The 19,401-nt window shown below is 41.3% G+C and overlaps 3 protein-coding genes across 3 annotated transcripts; all 3 read left to right on the plus strand.

The window, feature by feature from the left end:
- Window positions 1–3,618: 3,618 nt before the first annotated feature.
- On the plus strand, window positions 3,619–4,731 carry LOC120589526 (interferon omega-1-like). The gene has a single exon (XM_039847026.1). It carries the CDS (start codon window positions 3,865–3,867, stop codon window positions 4,699–4,701), a length of 837 nt encoding a protein of 278 aa, XP_039702960.1. The 5' UTR covers window positions 3,619–3,864; the 3' UTR covers window positions 4,702–4,731.
- An 8,081-nt stretch (window positions 4,732–12,812) lies between these two features.
- LOC120589525 (interferon tau-1-like) lies at window positions 12,813–13,370 on the plus strand. The gene has a single exon (XM_039847025.1). It carries the CDS (start codon window positions 12,813–12,815, stop codon window positions 13,368–13,370), a length of 558 nt encoding a protein of 185 aa, XP_039702959.1.
- Window positions 13,371–17,635: 4,265 nt separating this feature from the next.
- On the plus strand, window positions 17,636–18,296 carry LOC120589536 (interferon omega-1-like). Its single transcript, XM_039847035.1, has one exon. It carries the CDS (start codon window positions 17,671–17,673, stop codon window positions 18,211–18,213), a length of 543 nt encoding a protein of 180 aa, XP_039702969.1. The 5' UTR covers window positions 17,636–17,670; the 3' UTR covers window positions 18,214–18,296.
- Window positions 18,297–19,401: the final 1,105 nt, after the last annotated feature.

The following is a 19,401-nucleotide window of genomic DNA, read 5'->3' on the forward strand; positions in this document are numbered from 1 at the left end:
TAGGCAAGGCACTTAGGATACGGCCGAGGAGGAAGATTATTCAGAGTGTATTGAAAAAGAAAACAAAGAGTTTGAGAATCTCACAAGATGAAACTTATTCTTCACATGTGATATGACTCTGCATTGAATTCGATTCTGTCAGGACACATGTGTGATCCAGAGGAATTCACGTAACTTCCTGAGCCTCAGTTTTCTCAAGTCTAAAGGGAGGGGGAAATAATCCTAGAGCTGTTGTATTAAACAAAGTAGAACATTTAAAAGCACTTAGCAGGGTACCTTCCACTGAGTGGGGGCTTAGCATGTGGTAGCTTCTTTCTTATTGATTCATGTTGATCCATGAACTGTCCTATGTCTCTCACTGCAACTGACTGCAAAACACTGGCATTCTAAAATACAGAATTTTGAAACAGTGTCTCATCAAATTAGTTCAAGAATATACAAAATAGTATAATACATACACAATAATATACAGGTATATATGTATGTATGTGCATAGTATAAAATGTATATACCACATATATGATAATGGAGACTATAAGTCAAATGCTACATACCGTAATCCATATCTGTATGTACTGTTCATTTGCTGATTCTGGTAGCTGGCACCTACTTCTCCTCTGCTTTCCTGGATCCCATTCCTTCACTGCTATGACTTCCTTCCTCTGCCCAGCGTGCTCTCCTCATTCACTCCTGCAACTTCACATTCATACAGCTCCTTCCGTTTCCATTACGTTTTCCAGCTTATGCCAATTTTCCCTGAAGATTATAAGCCCACCAATTGAGAATCAAATTTGAGTGAAAGTTCTGGGTTTTTCAGAAACTCTCATATAGGAGGCATGTTTTCCCTCCCTGTGAATACCTTTGGAAAGAGGAACGTCCCCATTGCAGTAGTTGTAGCTGTAGCAAAAGAGAAATAAAAAGTGGATCCATTTGACTCTATTGACCATTAAAACATTTACAAAGGAAGAGTGCCTCCTCCTTCCAACTGCCGATCCGTTCCAGTGAGGAATTTCAGCTCTTTGTGCTGGAGACGTTGAAGGTCTTCTGGATCACCACATGCAAGAAGAGGAGGCCTGAGATTTCTGGACCTGGCAGCCATCCAGCTCCCTCTGACAAAACTTGCAAACATTCTTGTCCCTGAGGCAGAAAACAAGCAAGATTCTCTCCATTTGGTGCAGAAATGTGAAGCTCTCCTGCTTTGGGAGGCCATGGTTCTGGGCTAGGTCACAACTAAGGATGCAGACAGAGTTGGAAAACATCATTCTCGGTGTCATCACTGAAGAGGTTCACGGCCCGTGGTGAGCTATGTCAGACACTGTGTGGCTGTGGAAGCCTTTTCTGGCGGTTCTGAGCACCTTCTTAGTGGTGAGATTCTCATATAGGACAGGATTATCATTTTTTGTATTTATCCCAATTTTGTTTCCACTTCCCGCCCAACTTCTCTTCCATTTATGGGCCTCGAGAATGTCAAAACTTTAACACTCCTTTTGTTTTATCACAATGGAAGTCACATTCACGAATGGAAAATGACAGGAGTCTCAACCCAATAGAATGTGTTCACGAAGATAAGACCAAGGATGCAATAAACACCCACATACAATCTATCTCTTCTTAATTCTAATAAGAGTACTTAAGAGTTTTGATTCTGGCCTCCATTGCAACACTTTATTAATTGCACTTAAATCGTAGTGGCCTCACCTCTCAGCATTTTCCTTTGAAGGGGCTAATATACTAGACTTGAATGCTCCACATTTCTTTACAGGAGCCATAGCTCATGTTTTCTGACGCAGTCTTCACATAACAGCTGCATAAAAATGAACACTAAAGGTTAACTCATATAGTTCTCTACCTTCTGTCACCCAAATTGTGCTGAGTGCCCACGTGGGACAACGTGCTTCCCAAGGTAGATCCTGAAAGAGTAAGAGAAGGATGGCGACTGCCCTCCAAGAAGCCGGGGAGACACACATTACGGACAAGATTCGGATGAAGCACCAGCACGCTCAGTGCTGTTAAGAGCAAATACTTAGAACCCATGAAGAGGAGGGACTGGGAGGCAATAAAAAGCTTCACTTTCTGACAAAAGCTGTGCATCCTGAATTTAAATGACATCGGATTTTCATTTCCTCTTCTAAAACACTGAGACAACCTCAGTAGTGGTCACCCAGGGAATCGTAAAGATTAAGTCAAAAAAATTTATAAATGACAGGCTCAGATACTGAATGTCATGAGTCACTGCTGCCTTTGGTATTAATGTAACACACAATAATCTGAATAGTCCATGTTTAGCCACGCTAAGGCAAGAGGAGCTTGGAGTGCAGCTCCTGTAACAGTCTCAGGGGTGTGTACATTGCTGTCTCCACAAACGGAAACTTGGGAGAGGGGATTGTCTATAGGACTGTGGAGGTACAGAGTCACATGTTCCACTCTTAACTCAGTGCCTGGCACATTCATGAGACAAACCTTCCAGCGCACTTGAAGCTCTTTGCAGAGATCTAGTGTGGAGAAAAGTAGTCTGACAGAAAATAGGGCTCTTTTGTGAATCGTAAATATGAGTAAAATAATCCCTTCCCTTGTCTCTACATTCAGATTCTCTGTGGTGATATTATGTTAAGGCGTATATTAAATTAAAAAGTTACAAAGGCCAGGAAAACGGTTAGAAAAAAAAAAGAGGAAGTGGGGGAGGAAAGTTGGATGATGGCAAATGAGACATTTTCAGATTTGCAGTCACTATCACAAGTCTAATTTGAACGCTATTTCTTGGGTTAGTAGTGGGGTAAATTAAAGAGAGTCCTTCTCTCAAGTACAGAATTTCAGAAGGCAGCAAATCTAAGTAATCCAAATAATACTCTAATGCAATACTAGAAAATGAAAATTGATGCTCACACATGCATGATCAACAAAGAATGTATCAACATGACCTTGCAGTCATTTCATGTGTTACAAAGGAAGGGGGAGTCTTATAAGGAAGGGGGCACCATGTAAATTAAATTTAGGCAAATTCCGTTCAGTTCATAAAAAGTCCTGAACACCAAAAGTTCATTCGTATAGTTCTCTCATTCTGTCACAAGAAAATGAAAAAACCTGACCTGCTAAAAAGCCTGTCAACCGCTTGTACACAAAACTAAGTTTTCTTTTTAATAATACAGTCCAAGTGGAGTCCTGTGAAAGACGTTTCGGTAACATGAAAGGAAATAAAAATTGGGACTGTCACAGAGACACAAGAAATTGTCAAACATGGCAATTCTCTCAGCTGAAAACAACTGAAAGAAATAATCTGGAAAGTATTAACGAGTTTGCTTCCATGAAAGCTAAGAAAGGAAAATTAAGTTCTTGTTTGGGTAGAAACAAAACACAGTTGAAAGAAATAAAGTTCTATGAAGTTTAATAAAATGCTGTTTTAACTGTTTTAATGTGAAAAATAATTTTAAATGTTACCTTTGGTATTTAAACATTCAAATGTTTTAATATTTTGGAAAGTCTAATTAGATGCTGTTTTAACGTTCCCGCTTTCCAGATTCCCAGTACCTCACTCCACCACTTTGCAACGCTGGAACGTTGAAAATTCACCGCGAAAGTCACAGCGCCACGGCGCTGCGGGGGTCCGCGTCCCCGCCTCCGGCCCCAGGGAGGGCCGCGCCCGAGCCCCTGCGACGGCGTCCTGGTCTCCGGATCCGGCGGCATCTCGCCCAGAAACCATCCCGCACCTGTAAAAACGGCTAAACACGCTCTGATTGCGGTCACACATCCCTCAGTGAACGGAGTTTTTGTAAAAATGGGCTCTCTGGAGTTTATGCGCGAATGTAAAGCCCCAGACTCCAGGGAAAGCGCAGAAAATGCGAGGCTCTGTGCTCCGTACCGAAGAAAATGTCCCCCGCGTGGCCAAGACAGCGCTCAGTCCGCAGCAGTCAGCGCCGGGGAAACGAAGGTTTCTCATGGACTATTAAAGGGGCGCCACCCTGCCCCATGGCGCTGCGAAAGCCTTTCTCAGGCCCTACCAGCCCGACAGACAAAAAAGGCTGCGCCAAGCCTTTGTTTCCTACCCAAGCGTCAGAAAACGCCGCTTGCTCGCCCTCTCGTGGACCGCTGGGGAACCACGCTTCCCAGGGGCACAGCAGTAGAACCTTGACGCTCTTTCGCGGTGCTAGCGCGCCCCCTGGCCGACGTCTAGTGAATCACCGGCAATCAATGGCCCAGTGCAGTTCGTGGCTGGCGGCTGGAGCGATGCTCAGCTTCATTCCGATTTGCTCTCTTGGTGGAGACGTGCCTTGGATCCATAGCCTAGAAAACAGGAAAATCGTCAGTCTTTTGAGAGAGGTAGAAGTTATCCCCTCTCACTTCTGCCTGAAAGACAGAACCGACTTCAAATTTCCTTGGGAAAGAGGAAGTATCACCGAAATCCAGAAGACACAACGCACCTGTTTCCACCATCTCATTCTCCAGCAGATCTTCAGCCTGTTGAACGCAGAGGACAGCCATGCTGCTTGGAACCGCACCCTCCTCTATCAACTACTCTCTAGGCTTCATCACAGCCTGGAAGAGCTGGACCAGACAAACGAAGGAAATCTGGTGTGTCCCTATTTGGGCATTCTTGTCTGGAATTACTTCCAAGGAATCCATAACTATCTGAAACAAAAGAAGTACAGCACCTGTGCTTGGGAGGTTGTCAGAGTCGAGATCACAGCACGCCTTTTTCTCATGTGACAATCCTCAAATAAAAGTCAAAATGCAGAAGAAATTTATACTCGTGACTCTCTCTATTCAATTACATTCATTGCGAAGTCTAGAAACAATCTCAACTCACATTTCTGCACCAGCAGAGATATATCTGAATCTAAAATCATAGGGTCATTAAAAAAACTATATTGTATATCACGAATCTATAAAATTATGCTCAGAGTGTAGAACATAATCTATTTTCTTGTACAAATAATATTATAATTTTTAAATCTGTCTAAGGTTTTTCTTTATGTTTGTGGGAGTGGTGGGAGGAGATATTCGCCCTTTCTAAAGTGTAAAGTCCAGTTATTTTATGGAAAGTGTTCTCAAGATGGTATTTTTTGTAAAGACGTGTGTTATTTAAGTTATTGCTAGCTGTTCTAACAGATGAACAGAAAACTATCCAGAAAATTATCCATACTTTTGTCATTATAGGAATGGTCTTTCTTTGTGTAAGAGCCCAGTGCAAGTATTCCTGATCAGATGACACTTTAGGTTGGCTGTCCTGCGAACAATGTTTCAAGGTCACGGGTCCCTGTTAGTTTGTAACGTTGCCATATTCAACATGTTTTGCCCAATTTGTCTGTGGTACCTGAGTCCATACCACACAATTGTAAAGGCAACAATTATGGGATCTCACATGGTCTATTTTTAAAAGCCAGGACTCTTCAGGGCAATATCAGTTATGCTCACATTAGTTTATCTGAATTTACTCTCATGGGTTGCCAAAATGTAAAGAAGTTGTGCAATAGACTCTAATCTAGTGACTAATAGAAGAGGAGACAACTTCAGTAAGACCACTCTTTATTTTTACGCTATTTGTACCAATACTCTTTAAGTTAAAAAAAAAAAAAGAATCCACTGTGTTTGCTGCATACACTTTATCCTCAACCCCAAAACCAAGAATTGAAAGTCTTTTTCCAGAAATCAAACCCTGCGGGAGATGACATGGATGGCAGTAGTTAGAGTTCATAGCATCATCGATCTTTTGAAAGAGCATTTGTGTTAATTCCCAAAGACACAGGCTAAAAAATTGGTAAACGACCACACATGTGGGACTGAGGTTTCAGAACATCTTGAGGGAGACAAGGAAATTCTCAAAATCACTGATTTCAAAGTGGAGGATGAGTCTTCCATTTACAACCAAGTCTATAATTCTCATCCTGATATTCTAAATAAAGAAAATAGAAATTTGAAAATATCTCTGCAACCAAACCATGTTTTTAAATACTATCTCGCACAGTATTAATGTCATTCATAACTTCCTTTGTAGGATTAGGACGAGATTACAAGGTATCTCTGATTTAATGTCCTCCCAATTCCTAACTATCTAGTAGATGTTGGTATTATTCTTTCTCCTACTATTTCGTTCATGATTCTCTTAATTAATATTAATTGGCTCCTGAGATGATAGGGACTGCACTAGACGTCTAGACATACATTTGGGTAAACGGATTTCTCTCTCCTTAGGTATTTTCTAGACTCCTGGGATGTACTCTAAGCAGAAAAGAGGTCAGGTCATGTCTTAGACCATTCAAACTCAATTAACAGCATAGCATAGACTGAGTAGCTTGTAAGGAGCAGACATTTCCTGCTCACACTCTAGAGGCTGAAATTCAAATCAGGGTGTCAACAAGGTTGGGTTCTGGTGAGCGCCAGCTTTCTGGTTGCATACCACTGACTTCTCCTGTATCTTCAAATGGAAGGAAGGTGATGGATCGATCTCAGGAATTTTTGACGAGGCCACTAATTCTATTCAGGAATGCTCCACCCTCTTGCCCTCATTCATTCACAAGGACCGTATCACATGACACCATCACTTGGGCTTGAGACCTCAACATATGAATTAGGTGAGCATGTACACATTCAGACCGCAGCAGGTCACAAAAATTCACATGCCTGGCATCTCAAAGAGAGAATATAGCCGTGTTTAGACAATAAAGAAGAGTTAGCAATTTGTAGGCAAAAGCTTCAGACTGTGGACTCAGAATCCAAACTCTTGCTTTTTGAGCAGAAGTAATATTCGAATTATACATGCTCAATTTTTGAAAATCAAGAAATGGAGTCCAGTAGCCCACAGAGATGGATGGAAATAACAGAATACGTATGATCCTTTATCAGTCTTTGTGAGGGGTCTCCAAAGAAGCTTAGGTTTCTGCTACCCCCGTAAAGAAGGACCAGAACGTAATGGGTCAGTTACCTGGTTGTTGTGAGCTGTGTGAATTGAGACACTTTAAATTTAGATAGGTGACTCTTATGTGACACCAGCTGGTTACTTTTCTATTAGGACAATGTAAAGCAAATTAAAGATGATGTCATAAGTGTTAGTTGAATAAAGTGCTAGGCAAAGGCTGAACATTATGCTGCTATTTCTGCAACTTAAGTGCCCAGAGCCAGTATGTACCTTAAAAGAAGTAGAATTTGAGTGGTTTTAGCAATAAGGAAACTAGGCATTTTTGACACCTATATGAGTAAAGTGGAAATATTAGCCATGGTCTATTAAAATCCAAGCAAGTATGGTCATGATGAAGCAAATAGCTTGGTCTTTTCTGAATCCGTTCTAGTAGAAAGTGAATATCTGAGGACCTGCTTCAGTGAAAATTACTTCATGAGTGATCCCCCTGGGCCTGGTGCCAAGCATGACACAGAGAATCTGACAAAGTCCAGTGACTAAAGAGCTGACTTAGCAAGGATGATCTTGTACCTTCCATTTAAGCAGTAGGAATCTGGAGGGCTGAGGCAACATAACTTCTCATACAAAATAAAAAGACTTCGGGATAAAGCTAAAACTCGTCTTTACATATTAATAATTAACAGTTTTGCAGTTCAATCGTTTCAAAGATGGTTTCCTTTTGTTTGAGCTGAATAAACTTGATTGGAAACTCTGAACTCCTTTAGAAAATATGAAATTTAATACAAAAATACAAAGAAAGAATCAACTGGATGATATTGTCTGAATCTTGAGTTCTCTTTGGGGCTAATATTGCTCCAAAGGATGGAATAGTAGTTCTCATGAGTGTGAACAAATCTTAGGTATTTCAATGGTTTGTGGTGCTCCAAAGCTCAGCCCTATCCTACAGAATCTTCTTCCTTAGTATTTATTTTTCTCTTTGGTTTTCTTGTGTATCGTATGAGAAGCATTGCCATTCAGCTCAGGGAAGACACACAAAACATATGCAAGATTATTGCTACAAACCTGTGATGACTTGATGGCTCCTTGGAAGACTTTCCTTCCATCCATCATCTGCTTGATCTCAAAGCCCTCTTGTGAGAGATGGCCTTTGCTTACTCAGGAGTTGCATGGTTGCGTTGCTTATGTTTTTGCCTCACTGTGATGTGTGTTTTGAGAATATGATGCAAATAGTTAATATTTAATTGTTAGCTATCCTAAAGTTAGTCAACACATCATTTACTATGTCAAGTCTAAGCAGAAAAAAATGTTGATGATATCGAGATGAATATCTTGTAGTTAATGAAGCTAAAAATTACTCTTTGATAAGAAGCAAGATTAAAAATAAAGTGCCTACCTAAAATGAATGTTAAGAAAATAATTTAATTTACAATGATGTTGAGCAATTTTGAATGATTTTAAAATATATCTATACATTGGTATTATTTTATAGAATTATATACATATTTATTTGAACATGCCGTTGGATACATCTCTATGTAGTAAATATGTTACATTAAAAGTCACTCTGGAAACGTAGTTTTAAAGTCAAACTCAATTAATTTTATTTAAAATTGAATCTGATGTTTATTAAATAGACATTTTAAATATACTAAATGTCAGTAGCTTTTAAATTTAAGTTGTAAAGTAATTTTTTTATTTATTCACTTTAATTCTTCACTGTATAGAAGAATTATGTAGTCATGTCCATTGACTACATAATCAGGAGAAATTCTCCTTTTCACTTTGCGTAATGATGCCACTGGCATCCCTTGCACCTTGACTCAGTAGTAAGAGAAGCATAGCTTAAAGGAATTTCAGAGGATACGATTGTTGTCAAATGATAGGCCTGTGAAGTATCTGTTTGGGTAGAATCGAGAGGTATTAAAGGCATCTGAACTGTAACTGAACAAGTTCATCAGAAGGTTTGTGCCAATTGCTCAGTTTGCAGGGATCTCATTCTCAAATTTTGACTTTGGTTTACAGACTCCACCATTAGATAGCTTGTGTCCAACTGATAAGTAAAAGGGCTGTAATTTCCATGTTAAACCATTTTTGTGACTTGATATCTTTTGTTCTGCCATCACTTGTATGGGACTATGAGGACCATGAATACAAGGATTTTTTTTTTTTTTTTGATTCACCTGCCTCTGATCTTTGATTGCCTATCAACTTTCAAACACTATGACTGCTGCCTTCTTTGGTGCTCTTTCTTTATTCTTTTCTTTTCTATTCTTTCATTTCTTTTCTCTTTTATCTCTATTTTTATTTTACAGTAACTTTACTGGTTTGTTTTTGTTTTTTGTTTCTAATTTTGGGTGAAAAAGTTTATAATTTGGTTCCATATTGTTGCCTTTCTTTAAAAATCTTTATAGCCATGTCCTCTTTCATATTTCAGAGATATTCAATGTTCAAAGGTGTAGGAAAACTGAGCTGCAGGGCTGGATGGCTGCGAGGGGCGAAGGTGGTGCCTGAGACGTCTCACAGGTCCCTTAGCACAGGGCAATCTCACAGCCCAAGGAGGGAGAAGGGATCTCAAGTGCCGCTGGATGAGCTGTGAGGGATCATGGTGCAGCACCAGCTGGAAGCTGCCAAGGTTTCCAGCGTCACCGATCAGAGCATGTACGACCTGGCCTCGCCTCCACCCTCCCTCATGCCATCTGATTCCCGTGCTACAGCGGTTACGAATCCACTGAAGTCCAATCCAGCTCAGAAATGTAGTGAAGACGGGAGTCTTTACCACACATCTACACCACTGATTTGGGAACAAATCGAGGAGCTCATCTGTGCCCCTGTTGAGAAGGTTCCATGTCTGATTCCATGAGGAGGATGCTGCAGGACTCACATTTGCTCAAAGGCAACGGCGCATATCTAGAAACGGGAAGGAGATGAAAGTCAGCAGCACATTGAAGACTCGGAAGGAGTACAGCGACGTTTAATGTGTGGACTGGAAGAGGCAGGTCCTCAGGAAGTGGAACGATTCCAATAGGCAGCACTGAATCAGTTGTTTCGCCAGATCGTTCCTATTCAGACAAGGAGGAGATCTAAGTGGATTCCCTGAGCACAGAGTTCTCCCACGGAGATGTAGCCATTGGCAGCGTCCCCGACGGGAGACTCCGATACCACAGCATTTGCTGAGTGTTGGAAGGAACGATCGTTATTCCAGTGCCAGATGCAAACTTCTGTTTCCTTTGCCTGAACAATCTTCTCTCACAACTCTTTCAAAAGGACTGTGTCTAATTTCCTTAGCATTTAAAGTCAGTCGGTCAGTGCCTCATACTGCACTTCTGCTGCCATACAAATGATTGGACAATAGTCCTTTGGCATTTGAAGTGACGCTCGAAATCCTTTATCACTGCACAGTTCCCGATCTGATTTCATGCCAGGGCCTCTTCATGGATCATAAATCCCAGGCCCATTTCAATTCACCATTTCTTTTAACAGGCCCTTCCAGACAAGTCATTATCTCAAATCTTCCAAAGGATTTGACCTTGGATTTTAGTACCTTCGGAATAATCCATCCTTCCAGATTTGTATTTCTCTCCCAACAGTCCAAATGGAGTTCTTGAAAAGACTGAGTTAATAACTTCAAAGATCTTAGGTCAGTAGCTGGTCCGTGGTTAAGAAGCAATAAATTTCGGTATTATCATTTAAAATATCATCATCAGTATTTTCCTGATTAAGAGCAGATTCTTTTCTTAGTACCTTCTCTTTCATTCTAGATTTCTCAAGGCAATCTTTAAATTGCCTGAGAAGATTTCTTAACTACATAGACTACAGGCAAAGGTTATTATCTACAATCTTACCGGAGAGGGTTGTTTGGGTTCTGGCACCTGGGTTCAGGTTACCATTCTCTTGAGAATTGGTTGGTGTGACTCCTCCCTTCTCTCCTCAGAGCTGATTTCATGTGGATTGAAGGGAGGAAGGATGAAGGGGCTCGTCTCCAAGGTCGAAGGTTGGTCATTGATCAGAGTGTAGTCTTTTTTGAGCCTCTGGCAGGGGCAGCCATTTCCCTATTTTGTGTAATTCCATGCTGGATTTCATCCTTCCACTCTGCCACACCACCCAGTCCCATCTCTGCTTCACTAAATTTTGCTACCATAGACTGTGTCATTTACCCAGCAGGAAAGTCACTTTCCTTCTTTCACATTCATGACATCAGATTTACATTTGTTTTCTTTCTTGCCCACAAACCACTGCCCAGTTTTGCTTTCTAGGAATGTTGAAATGAAAAATAAAATATCTAAAGTCTCGAAAGTTAGAGAGAAAAACGGTGAAGCCCGTTTGCAATTCTGTTATTTCCCCTTATTTGCATTAACCTCGGGATGAAACAGAAAGTAATGCCAGATGAGCAAAAGAGAGTATACCCTGTAAGCCACTGTGGAAAAATTAAGTTATTAAGAATCTAGTTATTAAGAATTTGCTATTATTTAAATTTAAAGTGGAAGAGCTCAAATAGTTTTTAAAAAGGTTATTTCATTTCGACATAATAACTTGCACCGCACTACTCTGCATTTTGAGTATGACACAGAAGACAGACAAAGCAGCCCAATCACATACGCAGATTAAACGAACAACAGAAGGGCGCTAGTTTTTGTCCTCTGAGTTTCTACAGAGAGACATTGTCACTGAATCTCCTGCGCCCAGCTCAGAAATGCAGAGTGAAGCTGGTATTCGAAATTTAAGTAACGATTCTTACAATAAACGCTGTATTGGAAAATGAAAATGATCTGCCTACTAAAGGTAAAATGATTACAACTAGATAACTAATTCCTCCACCTACAGACAAAATTCACTTTGCTATCACCATGGAAGGCTCCTGATACCTGATACCTGAGGATGTGGGTCAGGAGAAGAGAAGGTCACTGCTGAAAATGAGGATCCTTTACACAAACATTCCAGCAGGAAGGGCAAGGATGCTGCATGGTTATTATTTTACCGACAACGATACAAGCCCTCCATGGCAGGGGTATTCTAGAGTCCTCAGGATTTGATCTGCCTGACCTCACGGAATGAGTCCAGGAGAGTTTGGTTTGAGGACACTTTGTCACTCCAGAAGAAAAGGGTTACTAGAAGTGGCATCTCTCTCATGAGTCAGGTGGTGCTGGGAAAATAAAATGGTCTTGGGATTAGAATCCCCACACCTACATGCCCCAGAAGAGAACCGGTATTCCTGCTAAAGTATTGGCATGGATGAAGAGCGTCGAAACCAGTTACACACGGTGGAAAGAAAGGGCAGAGTCTGTTGCAGTTCTGATCTTGTGGAGCCCATGAAGCACAACCAGACGGACCTGCAAGAATGTGTTCTAGAAGAAAAAGAAACATCCCAGAACCCCATTCACTCATGATCATCAGCCTCTGCTCTGAATAAAACTGTAAGCGAATCCCAGTCCTTGGTTCTAAAGAGCTTATTCGCTATACGTGGTCTGTTACCGAACAAAACACATAAACCCATAGGGCTGAGGAAGCCTGTTATCCCATGTAAGGCAAGGAGGATACCCAGGTTGAAGGTCAAGTTGTGTTTCTAACACAGAGAACACCGATTTTTACGTATTAAAAAATATACAAGAGTATGTGCATGTGTGCGTGTAATTACATATCTACAACACTTCTGATTTTAGAACGAAATCTTTACTCAATTGATTGATATGTATTCACTTGTAGTGATACTTTGAATTACCTGGGAAAATTAAACTTCTATGGCAAAATTAATAGTGCAGATTGATGATATATTCTTGGACTCCACAGAGAACACATAAACGAAAACAAAAAAAGGAAGTAAAAATGTAGAAAATGTTGAGAAAGTGAAAATTATTGTGTTCCCTATTTAATGGCCATGCTTAGAAAGAATGTCATCAGAGAACCTAGAGTCCAAGGCTCCTCCTGACTTGCAGCTCAGCCAGGCCAGCAGCATCTCCGATTCGGCATGGCCCCCCTGCTCTCTCTACTCACCGCCGTGCTGGTGTTCAGCTATGGTCCCGGTGGGTCTCTAGGCTGTGACCTGTCTCAAGACCACATCCAGGTCAGCAAGGAGAACATCGCGCTTCTGCACCGAATGCAGAGAATCGGCTCTTTCCGCTGTCGGAAGGACAGAAAGAACTTCGGATTGCCACGGGAGATGGTATATGGCAGCCACATCCAGAAGGCGCAGGCCATCACTGTCTTCCATGAGATGCTTCAGGAAACCTTCGACATTTTCAGCACAGAGCACTCCTCTGCTGCCTGGAACATGACCCTACTGCATGGGCTCCTCAGTGGACTCTATTGGCAGCTGGAAGACCTGGGCACCTGTTTGTTGCCAGAGATGAAGGAGGCAGAATCTGCCCTGGGAATGGAGGACTCTACATTAGCCGTGAAGAACTACTTCCAGGGCATCCGTCTCTACCTCAAAGAGAAGCAATACAGTGACTGTGCCTGGGAGATTGTCAGAGTGGAAATCAAGAGAGCCTTCTCTTTATCAACAAAGTTGATAGAATGGTTCTGAAACCAGGATGGAGGCATGGACTCACCTCGATATGATTCCATTGTTGGTTGTGCCATATCATATTGCATATAAAACATCGGACATTTCGAAAATATCTTTGTGCTTAAGTCACGGAAATTACTACTTTGATTCCTGATTCCTATTTATTTATTTATTTATTTATTTATTTAATATTTAATTTTTTGCAGTCCTTCTTGCATCTTTCATATTTAAAAATCGATGTAATGACATGTTCATCTTTACATTGTATTAAAATACATAAAACACTTTTACGTCTCTACGTTAAGTTTGTTTTTGATTTATTTATTAAATTTCTATGTAAAAGCTTCTGGAATTTATTTATAAAATCAAAATCCAAACCCTCGTTTTGTAACTGATAGTGAAGAATGGGTAGTATAATGTTTTTACCATTCATTCCATTCAGATGATGTGTAGAAGCTGAGTGTCTAATTTCAAACTGCGTAACTCTGATGAAGAAATACAGATACATAGAGTAAATATGGATAGTTCCTATTGTGTTTAAACTTTGTATCACCAAAAAGGAGTCAAAAACAGTACTGAGGTTTAAATTATATTAAATACCACGAAGCGAAAGAAAAGAAAGGAACAAAGAATAAACATGCCAGAAATTTTAGATACAAAGGAGGATAAATAGGAAAATTAACATCAGATGTTTTTTCAAACTGGGAGACAGGTTCATGCACAAGTCTTATTGGTAGTTGGGAATATGGCTGTATGATGAACACAACTGCCATGGGAGGTATTACTAGGGGATGTCTTATTGCATCTTGTGTGGTAATTAGGGCATCAGAATGGATGCGGTCACTCACAGAGTGTACAATGAGCAAAGGACCTAAACATAATCCCGCAGACCCTCGGCGTTTCAGGGTTGGGTAGAAAAGAGTGTGCAAAAGGCACTGAGGGGGTAGGGGACAAATGAGCTAGAGGATGAACAGGGAAGGGTTCCAAAGACACAGTGGAGTTTGTAGGGCCAGTAGGCACAAACTCCCCAGTGGACCTGGAAACAGACACATTTGGTGTCCTCAGGATGATCTGCTTTAATAGAGTGAATAAGACACAAACCAGATGGGACTGGGTTGAAGAGGAAAAAGAAGAATGAGAATTTGAGACACTGTGGATAAAAACTAGGTTCATAAGGTCTTCTGCATCAGGAAGAGGTGGCCTGAGATTTCTGAACCCGGCAGCCATCCAGCTTCCTCTGATGAAACTTGTGAACATTCTTGTCCCTGAGGCAGGAAAACAAGCAAGATTCTCCCCATTTGGTGCCGAATTGTGAAGCACTCCTGCTTTGGGAGGCCATGGTTCTGGGCTAGGTCACAACTCAGGATGCAGACAGAGTCGGAAAACATCATTCTTGGTGTCATCACTGAAGAGGTTCACGGGCCTCTGGTGAGCTACGTCAGACACTGTGTGGCTGTGGAAGCCTTTTCTGGCGGCTCTGAGCACCTTCTTAGTGGTGAGATTCTCAGATAGGACAGGATTATCATTTTTTGTATTTATCCCAATTTTGTTTCCACTTCCCACCCAACATGTCTTCCATTTATTGGCCACAGAGAATGTCAAAACTTTAACACTTCTTTTGTTTCATTACAACGGAAGTCACACTCACGAATGGAAAATGACAGGAGTCTCAACCCAATAGAATGTGTTCACGAAGATAAGACCAAAGTTGCAATAAACACCCACATCACAATCTATCTGTTCTTAATTCTAATAAGAGTACTTAAGAGTTTTGATTCTGGCCTCCATTGCAACACTTTATTAATTGCACTTAAATCGTAGTGGCCTCACCTCTCAGCATTTTCCTTTCAAGGGTCTAATACACTAGATTTGAATGCTCCGCATTTATTTACAGGAACCATAGCTCATGTTTTCTGATGCAGTCTTCACACAAGAGCTGCATAAAAATGAACACTAAGGGTTAACTCATATAGTTCTCTACTTTCTGTCACCCAAATTGTGTTGAGTGCCCACATGGGACTACGTGCTTCCCAAGGTGGATCCTGAAAGTGTAAGAGAAGGATGGCGACTGCCCTCCACGAAGCCAGGGAGACACACCTTAGAGACAAGATTAGGATGAAGCACCAGCACACTCAGTGCTGTTAAGAGCAAATACTTAGAACCCATGAAGAGGAGGGACTGGCAGGCAATAAAAAGCTTCACTCTCTGACAAAAGCTGTGCATCCTGAATTTAAATGACAACAGATTTTCATTTCCTCTTCTAAAACACTGAGACAACCTCAGTAGTGGTCACCCAGGGAATTGTAAAGATTAAGTCAATAAAATTTATAAATGACAGGCTCAGATACTGAATGTCGTGAGTCACTGCTGCCTTTGGTATTAATGTAACACACAATAATCTGAATAGTCCATGTTTAGCCACGCTAAGGCAAGAGGAGCTTGGAGTGCAGCTCCTGTAACAGTCTCAGGGGTGTGCACATTGATGTCTCCACAAACGGAAACTTGGGAGAGGGGATTGTCTATAGGACTGTGAAGGTACAGAGTCACATGTTCCACTCTTAACTCAGTGCCTGGCACATTCATGAGACAAACCTTCCAGCGCACTTGAAGCTCTTTGCAGAGAAGTAGCGGGGAGAAAAGTAGTCTGATAGAAAATATGACTCTTTTGTGAACCGTAAATATGAGTAAAATAATCCCTTCCCTTGTCTCTGCATTCAGATTCTCTGTGGTGATATTATGTTAAGGCGTATATTAAATTAAAAAGTTACAAAGGCCAGGAAAACGGTTAGAAAAAAAAAAGAGGAAGTGGGGGAGGCAAGTTGGATGATGGCAAATGAGACATTTTCAGATATGCAGTCACTATCACAAGTCTAATTTGAACGCTATTTCTTGGGTGAGTAGTGGGGTAAATTAAAGAGAGTCCTTCTCTCAAGTACAGAATTTCAGAAGGCAGCAAATCTAAGGAATCCAAATAATACTCTAATGCAATACTAGAACATGAAAATTAATGCTCACACATGTATGATCAACAAAGAATGTATCAACATTGTAAAGACATGAAATGACCTTGCATTTGCAAGTCCTGAGAGTCTTACAAAGAAAGGGGGCACCATGTGAATTAAATTTAGGCAAATTCCATTCAGTTCATATAAAGTCCTGAACACCAAAAGTTCATTCGTATAGTTCTCTCATTCTGTCACAAGAAAATGAAAAAAACCTGACCTGCTAAAAAACCTGTCAACCGCTTGTACACAAAACTAACTTTTCTTTTTAATAATACAGTCCAAGTGGATCCTGTGAAAGACGTTTCGGTAACATGAAAGGAAATAAAAATTGGGACTGTCACAGAGACACAAGAAATTGTCAAACATGGCAATTCTCTCAGATGAAAACAACTGAAAGAAACAATCTGGAAAGTATTAACGAGGTTGCTTCCATGAAAGCTAAGAAAGGAAAATTAAGTTCTTGTTTGGGTAGAAACAAAACACAGTTGAAAGAAATAAAGTTCTATGAAGTTTAATAAGATGCTGTTTTAAACGTTTTAATGTCAAAAATAATTTTAAATGTTACCTTTGGTATTTAAACATTCAAATGTTTTAATATTTTGGAAAGTCTAATTAGATGCTGTTTTAACGTTCCCGCTTTTCAGTTTCCCAGCACCTCACTCCACCACTTTGCAACGCTGGAACGTTGAAAATTCACCGCGAAAGTCACAGGGCCACAGCGCTGCGGGGTGGCCGCGTCCCCGGCCTCGGACCCCAGGGAGGGCCGCGCCCGACTCCCTGCGACGGCGTCCTCAACTCCGAGTCCGGCGGCATCTCGCCCAGAAACCATCCCGCACCTGTAAAAACGGCTAAACACGCTCTGATTGCAGATCACGCATCCCTCAGTGAACGAAGTTTTTGTAGAAATGGGCTCTCTGAAGTTTATGCGCGAAAAGAAAGCCCCAGACTCAAGGGAAAATGCAGAAAATGCGAGGCTCTGTGCTCCGTACCGAAGAAAATGTCCCCCGCGTGGCCAAGGCAGCGCTCCGTCCGCAGCAGTCAGCGCCGGGGAAACGAAGGCTTCTCACGGACTCTTAAAGCGGCACCAAGCTGCCCCATGGCGCTGCGAAAGTCTTTCTCAGGCCCTACCAGCCCGACAGACAAAAAAGGCTGCGCCAAGCCTTTGTTTCCTACCCAAGCGTCAGAAAACGCCGCTTGCGCGCCCTCTCGTGGCCCGCTGGGGAACCACGCTTCCCAGGGGCACAGCTGTAGAACCTTTGCGCTCTTTCGCTGTGCCGGCGCACCCCTGGCCGACGTCTAGTGAATCACCGGCAATGTCAATGGCCCAGTGCAGTTTGTGGCTTGGGGATAGAGCGATGCGCAGCTCCATCCTGATTTGCTCTCTTGGTGGAGACGTGCCTTGGATCCATAGCCTAGAAAACAGGAAAATCGTCAGTCTTTTGAGAGAACTAGAAGTTATCCCCTCTCACTTCTCCCTGAATGACAGAACCGACTTCAAATTTCGTTGGGAAAGAGGGAGTATCACCGAAATCCAGAAGACACAACGCACCTGTTTCCACCATCTCGTGCTCCAGCAGATCTTCAGCCTGTTGAACGCAGCGGACAGCCATGCTGCTTGGAACCGCACCCTCCTCTATCAACTGCTCTCTAGGCTTCATCACAGCCTGGAAGAGCTGGACCAGACAAACGAAGGAAATCTTGTTTGTCCCTATTTGGGCATTCTTGTCTGGAATTACTTCCAAGGAATCCATAACTATCTGAAACAAAAGAAGTATAGCACCTGTGCCTGGGAGGTTGTCAGAGTGGAAATCAGGAAAGCCTTCTCTTTGTCAACAAACTTGCTAGACAGGTTATGAAACCAGGATGGAGACATGGAGTCACCTTGAAATGATTCTCATTGGTGGTTATGCAATATCATATTTGCATATATAACATCGGTCATTTCTGAATTGTCTTTCTGCTTAGTGTCAGAAATTACTGCCTTGATGCCTGATCATTTATGTATTAATTAATTTATTTATTCATCTATTTTTTATTTATTTCCTGTTAATTTATTGCAGTCCTTCTTACATCTGTCATATGTGATTTCTAAAAATGGATGTGAAAACATATTCATCTTTACATTGTATTAAAATTTACAAAACATGTTTACCTTTCTATGTTAAGTCCGTTTTTGCATTATTTATTAAATTTCTATCAAAATATTTCTTGAATTTATTTACAAAATCAAAATCCAAACCCTCTCTTTGTAACTGATACTGCAGAATTGGTAGCACAATGTCTTTACTCATTCATTCCATTCAGATGACTGCAGAAACTGAGTGTCCAATTTCAAATTGAGTAGCTGTGGTCAAGAATTGTCTGTAAATAGAGTAATACAGAAAGTTCCTGTTGTGTTCAAACTTTGTGTCACAGAAAAAGAGAAAAAAAAAGTATTAATGTTCCTTTGTATTATGTGAAACACTACGAAGAGAAAGAAAAGAAAGAATGAAGAAACATGCCAGAAATTTTAGGTACAAAATAGGCTGAAAAGGAAAAATAACATCAAATGTCCCTTCTAACTGGAGAATGGCTTCGTGCAGAAGTCTTATTGGCAATTGGGAATATGGCTGTATGATGAACAATACTGCCATGGGAGGTATTAATTGGGGATGCCTTATTGTATATTGTGTGGCAATTAGGGCATCGGAATGGATGCGGTCCCTCAGAGAATGGAAAATGAGAAAAGGACCTAAGCACAATCCTGTAGACTCTCAGCGTTTAAGGGTTGGGTAGAATAGAGTGTGCAAAAGGCTCTGAGGTGGTGGGGGACAAGTGAGCTAGAGGATGAACAGGGAAGGGAAGAGTGACAGTACTGAACGAAGAAGTGTATTCAAAGACACAGTAGAGCCCGTAGGCCTGGTGAGGACAAACTCCCCCAAACTTGGAAACAACGCTCTTGGTGTCCTTAGGATGATTTGGTTTATTAGAATGAACGGGACACAAACCAGATAGGACTGGATCGAAGAGGAAATACAAGAACGAGAATTCGAAACATTGTGTAT

Source organism: Pteropus medius, unplaced genomic scaffold, assembly GCF_902729225.1.
Source record: "Pteropus medius unplaced genomic scaffold, Ma_sr-lr_union100, whole genome shotgun sequence".
NCBI lineage: Eukaryota > Metazoa > Chordata > Mammalia > Chiroptera > Pteropodidae > Pteropus > Pteropus medius.

Bases quoted from the DNA above. Each gene is read 5' to 3' on its own strand.
- LOC120589525 (XM_039847025.1), top strand. From the start codon at position 12,813: ATGGCCCCCCTGCTCTCTCTACTCACCGCCGTGCTGGTGTTCAGCTAT.
- LOC120589526 (XM_039847026.1), top strand. From the start codon at position 3,865: ATGTCCCCCGCGTGGCCAAGACAGCGCTCAGTCCGCAGCAGTCAGCGC.
- LOC120589536 (XM_039847035.1), top strand. From the start codon at position 17,671: ATGTCAATGGCCCAGTGCAGTTTGTGGCTTGGGGATAGAGCGATGCGC.